This window comes from Eurypyga helias, unplaced genomic scaffold (assembly GCF_000690775.1).
Source record: "Eurypyga helias isolate BGI_N326 unplaced genomic scaffold, ASM69077v1 scaffold6107, whole genome shotgun sequence".
Taxonomy (NCBI): Eukaryota; Metazoa; Chordata; class Aves; order Eurypygiformes; family Eurypygidae; genus Eurypyga; species Eurypyga helias.
Window position 1 is genome coordinate 27214 of NW_010262192.1, and position 4530 is coordinate 31743.

General features: G+C 43.8%; 1 protein-coding gene across 1 annotated transcript in view; it reads left to right on the forward strand.

Annotated features, from left to right (window-relative positions):
• The window catches only part of LOC104512568 (lysine-specific demethylase 5A), a gene marked incomplete at its 3' end in the record, with an annotated part of 28624 nt that extends 25466 nt beyond the window's left edge, over positions 1-3158 (forward strand). The window contains exon 17 of the mRNA XM_010155605.1: positions 3041-3158. Within this exon, the coding sequence (XP_010153907.1) occupies positions 3041-3158 (118 nt within the window). The remainder of the gene's footprint in view (positions 1-3040) is intronic.
• Positions 3159-4530: the final 1372 nt, after the last annotated feature.

Consider the following 4530-nt stretch of genomic DNA (forward strand, 5'->3'; position numbering starts at 1 on the left):
GAAGTCTTGACATGAATGTTTGTATTTTAGGTGGCATGGGTAAGTACATAGCTTAAAGCTATGGAAAGAAAATCTGTTAAAACGTTGGATTGCAAAGCAAAATGATTGAGAAGTAGGAAATACCAGTATGGTTGGTGAGGCAAGCACAGCTATGTCTCCTGGTACAGCATTTCTCAAGAATATTTGTAATTTTTCCAGCTGTTCTCAAGTTGCAGAATGTGATATGATGCTGGTGGAGTTACTGGAAGATGGAAAGGAAATTTTTCTTGTCAGCATTGACTGGGACAAAAGCATCTTGGGGAGCAGAGCAGTGCAGAGAGCAGAAACAGCCCATAGTTTGAGGCAGTAATTTACTTCTTGGCAAGGGCCACGGGAGGCAGCGATGTGTAGCTGAGTAGTGGCTGGCCTCAGTGACTTCTGTCAGTTTAGCCTGCCTTGCCTGTGGCTGCCTCAGTGTTACTCTGTCCCCTGGCCCTACCTCAGCAATCTGCTGGGTGTATCCCCCTGTTCTGCTGTCATTGAGCCTTCGGCAACGTGCTCTTCCTTCTCTGCTATGCATTCTTTGCAAAAGTCCCATGGAAAAGAATTTGGTCAGGTAACCGTGATGCTTGGGCCAGCAGTTGCATGATAAACTTCTGTAGCTTTGTTGTGGTTTAACCCCAGCCAGCGACTTAGCACCACAGAGCTTCTCACTCGCCTCCTCCCTCCCCCAGTGGGATGGGGGAGAGAATTGAAGGAAAAGGTAAAGAAACTCATGGGTTGAGATAAGAACAGTTTAATACTTGAAAATAAATGAAATAAAATAATGCTGCTGCTACTACTACTAGTACTATTTTTAGTAGTATTTTCATTACGTATGAATTAATTCTTTCATTATATTAATATGTAATGAAAAGGGGAACAACAATGGAAAAAAACCAAAACACAACTGCTTACCACCTGCAGACTGATGCCCAGCCGGTCCCCAAACAGTGAGAACCAGAGCCTGAGACCCCTGAGAGCCAGACCCCCCAGTCAACTCACCCCCCCCGACTTGCATACCGAGCATGACTTTGGTCCATTTGGGTCAGCTGTCCTGGCTGTGTCCCCTCCCAGCCTCTTGCAGAGAAGAAAGTGTGAGAAACTGAAAAAGTACTTGGTTAATGTAAACATTGCTTGGCAACAACTAAAAACATGAGTGCGATGTCAACATTCTTCTCAGCACAAATCCAAAACATGGCCTCAGACTAGCTACTGCCAGGAGAATTAACTGTCCCAACCAAAACCAGCACAAGCTTGCATGTCCTATGCTAAGATTTGGCTTTGTAGCGAGTTTCGGATTTGCGGGTGTAGTGTTTGGGGTGTAACTTAAGACTTTTCAAAGGAGGGGATAAAAAGTAAATACCTTGTTAACTGTAATACCCAACTTTGCTACAGGGAACATAATGGGTATCATCATTGCTTGCATTTGACCACTCAAGTGTTAGTTACACTGTAGATCTAAGTATGATACCAGATGGAATTGGAAAGCTGTTATAAAACAGAGAAGCATTTTTGCTGTATGTGAGGAGGACAGGAGGCTCTCCTGTTTGGTTTTTATTGCTTGCAGGATCCCACTGCCACAGAGGGTATGGTCGCTTAGCACTCTGGTCCGGGTGGGGGAAGCAATGCTACAGGGGGTTCGTTGCCTACTCCTGGTAACGTTTAACCAAGTGAAAGCTGCTGAGACCTCTGAACGGTGTTAGGAAATTCAAATGTAGGAGTTGCATTCAACCGCTTCTTTAACATCTATGTTCATATTTAATACATTGAGACAGATCACATTTACACAAAGGATAAGGTTTTTAAAATGCAAATTAAAAATGAGCTGTCAAACAGAACAATTTGGCAGAGATTAAAGTAGCAGTGAACTCAGTCATATGTAGCAGAAGAAAATCTATCCTTTAAGTATTTGATTATATATAAACCTGAAAAATTGGTAGTGTGTAGCTGTGAAGATGTGTTCGATATTCCAATCCCGTATCTCTCCCCGCTCTTGGAAGTTGTGAGTTTCCATAGGCAGGGATAGGCGTATCTCTTTGTGCAGCGTCTCCTGCTGGGGCAGTCCGTGGTTGGATGGGAGACGGAACGCCCGTGGGATGTTTGGAGGAGGTGCCCTCCCGCAGCCGTGTCTGGGATCACCGCACCCCGTTCCCTCTCCCAAGGCGGTGCTGGGAGCGCAGCAGGTCCAGTGCAGCCACCGCCCCTCACTGTCTGTCAGAGCAGGTCAAAGCCTGCAATAGTCTTTTTTTCCCCCCTCTGAGTTTTACAGTGTGTAATTATATTTTATCATTCATCTAAATTTTACTTTTTCAATTATATTTAAGTCCATAGATTGAAAGATTAAATTTTGTCTTCCTTTAAAGTTTCTGTAGTGATAAAATGTAGATTGATTAGCAGGGAACAACTCTTCATCAGTACAAATCTGTACTGCTTGTGAAATTGTTGTGCCTGTCAGTGATACATATACGGAGCGTTCAGTTTGTGCAGAGTCACTTGTAAGCCTTACTGCGTTCAGCGTGCTTGTGATACTGGCTGCGAGTGATATGTGGTGGAAGTGTCTTTGCAGAACATGTCCAACTCAGGAGCAGCCTTTTCCTGTTGCAAGAGCAGGTCTCTGGCTACAAGAGAGTGTTCTAAGATGTTTTTTGCAGGGCTTGCTGCTGTTGCATACCTCAGGCTTTGTTGGTGCCTGTCGTGGCAGTCAACTTCTTGAGCTGCTTAAAGCAAGCTGTCCTGGGTTGTGTTCTTTACCTGTTTGGAACAAACCCAATTTGAAAGTCGTCTCGACATTCCTACCTCTGAAGAGCAGGGTAAATTCTCTTGAAGAAGCTTAGAGGAATTACATTAAATTTAATTCTCAAGATTTTGGAATTCTTGCAGAGTTTTGGTTTTTCCAAGTTCTCAAGTGATGGAAATTTTTTTTGTAACGTCTTAGTAATCTTGACAGCTTTCTGTCCCTGGGAGTAAATCCAGGGATCATCATCACCTCTCTCAAGTAATATTTTGTCCATTCATACAGCCGACAGAGCCAAGATAGTGGAAGGACACGGACCAAGCTAACTATGGAGGAGCTGAAGGCGTTTGTGCAGCAGTTGTTCAGCCTGCCCTGTGTTATCAGCCAGGCCCGGCAAGTAAAGGTGAGTTTGCATCTGCTCTGCAGACGTATCATGGGTCGTGCTTTTTGCCTTGTTCTGGCTTTTGTGTTTTGGGTGGGTTTTTTTTGTTGTTTTAACCAGATAAGACTGCCTGATGTAAAGGATGAAAGGCTTTTTTTCTTTTCCTAAAGAAGCCGTTCTCCACAGGCAGAGATGGATTGAATTGGGGTGTTTCATTTCTAGTTTCTAATCTAACTGCTTTGCAATATCATCTGTGGCCTCAAGAAAGATAGATACTCTGGAGACATCTAGTTCAGCATCTCCCTGCTTTACGGGGCAATCTTGCTGCTATCATTGAAGTTCTGCTGATGAGATGTTGCTGTCTGTCCAGAATGGAATGGTAGAACGTGTTTCCTGCTCGTTTGCAAGCATGTCTCTAAGTGGGCAATGATGGCAATTGTGCTTTTATGCTAATGTAGTCATCGCAGTCGAATACATAGAGCTCAGTTTGGTAGCCTGAGCATGGATGGCTACCTGGTGACCTGTGAGGTGCTCCTGGCCTCCATTGCCATGCTGGAAGACCACCTTCGCTCTCTCGCAAGGCAGTACCAGCCAGTGTGGGGTTACTGCATGTGGCAGTTAGCGTTCAGGGAACCAAACAGAGCTCTTTACTTAGCTGTGCAGTTTTAAGGTGAGTGTTGCAGTGGGCATGGTCAGATGTGGTGGTCTCATTAGCTAAATCAAGATAAAAGATCCTCCCCACCCTGTCACTGCCCAGGTGGCCCAGTTTCAGCTCTCTGAACCAGTTACTCTTATTCCAGCATCTTTAGTGCTGTCTATAGTGATGGAATTTCCAGATAAATCCTACCCTTCATATGTTTTGGTAGAAACTTCTGAGGGTTATGTTGGTGTGCTGCTTCTGGGGAGAGGGAAAGCAGTTCCACATTGGCAGTTGTTCAGAAAATACTTCTCAGCCTTGCTTTCCAAGTTACAGCCCCCTTAATCTGTATGCATGGCCTGTATTTCTTGTCCTTCATATATATCTTTGCACCTGTCTTTGGAGGAATCTAGACTAATAAGTAATCCAGATCATACTGATTCCCCTGGCTGCTATTACCGTTTATCACTCTGGCAGTCTGTATCATAGCAAGTGTTTTCAGCAGTAATCTAAATTTGTTTCTGTGTCACTGATGATGAAATGTTAAATAGTGTTTTGCCTACTAACCAACTTCTGGAAAACTCCTTCAAGAAACATCCTTTACAAATACAAGATTTTTCACCTTGAGGAATGGTTCTTGAGATGCGTGTTAACCATTTATTAACCCACCTATTCTCAGTTGATACTGTTTTAAGAAGAATGTTCTGTAGTGTTAGATTGAGGTCCTAAAATTCTAATCAGTTTACAGGGAACTGA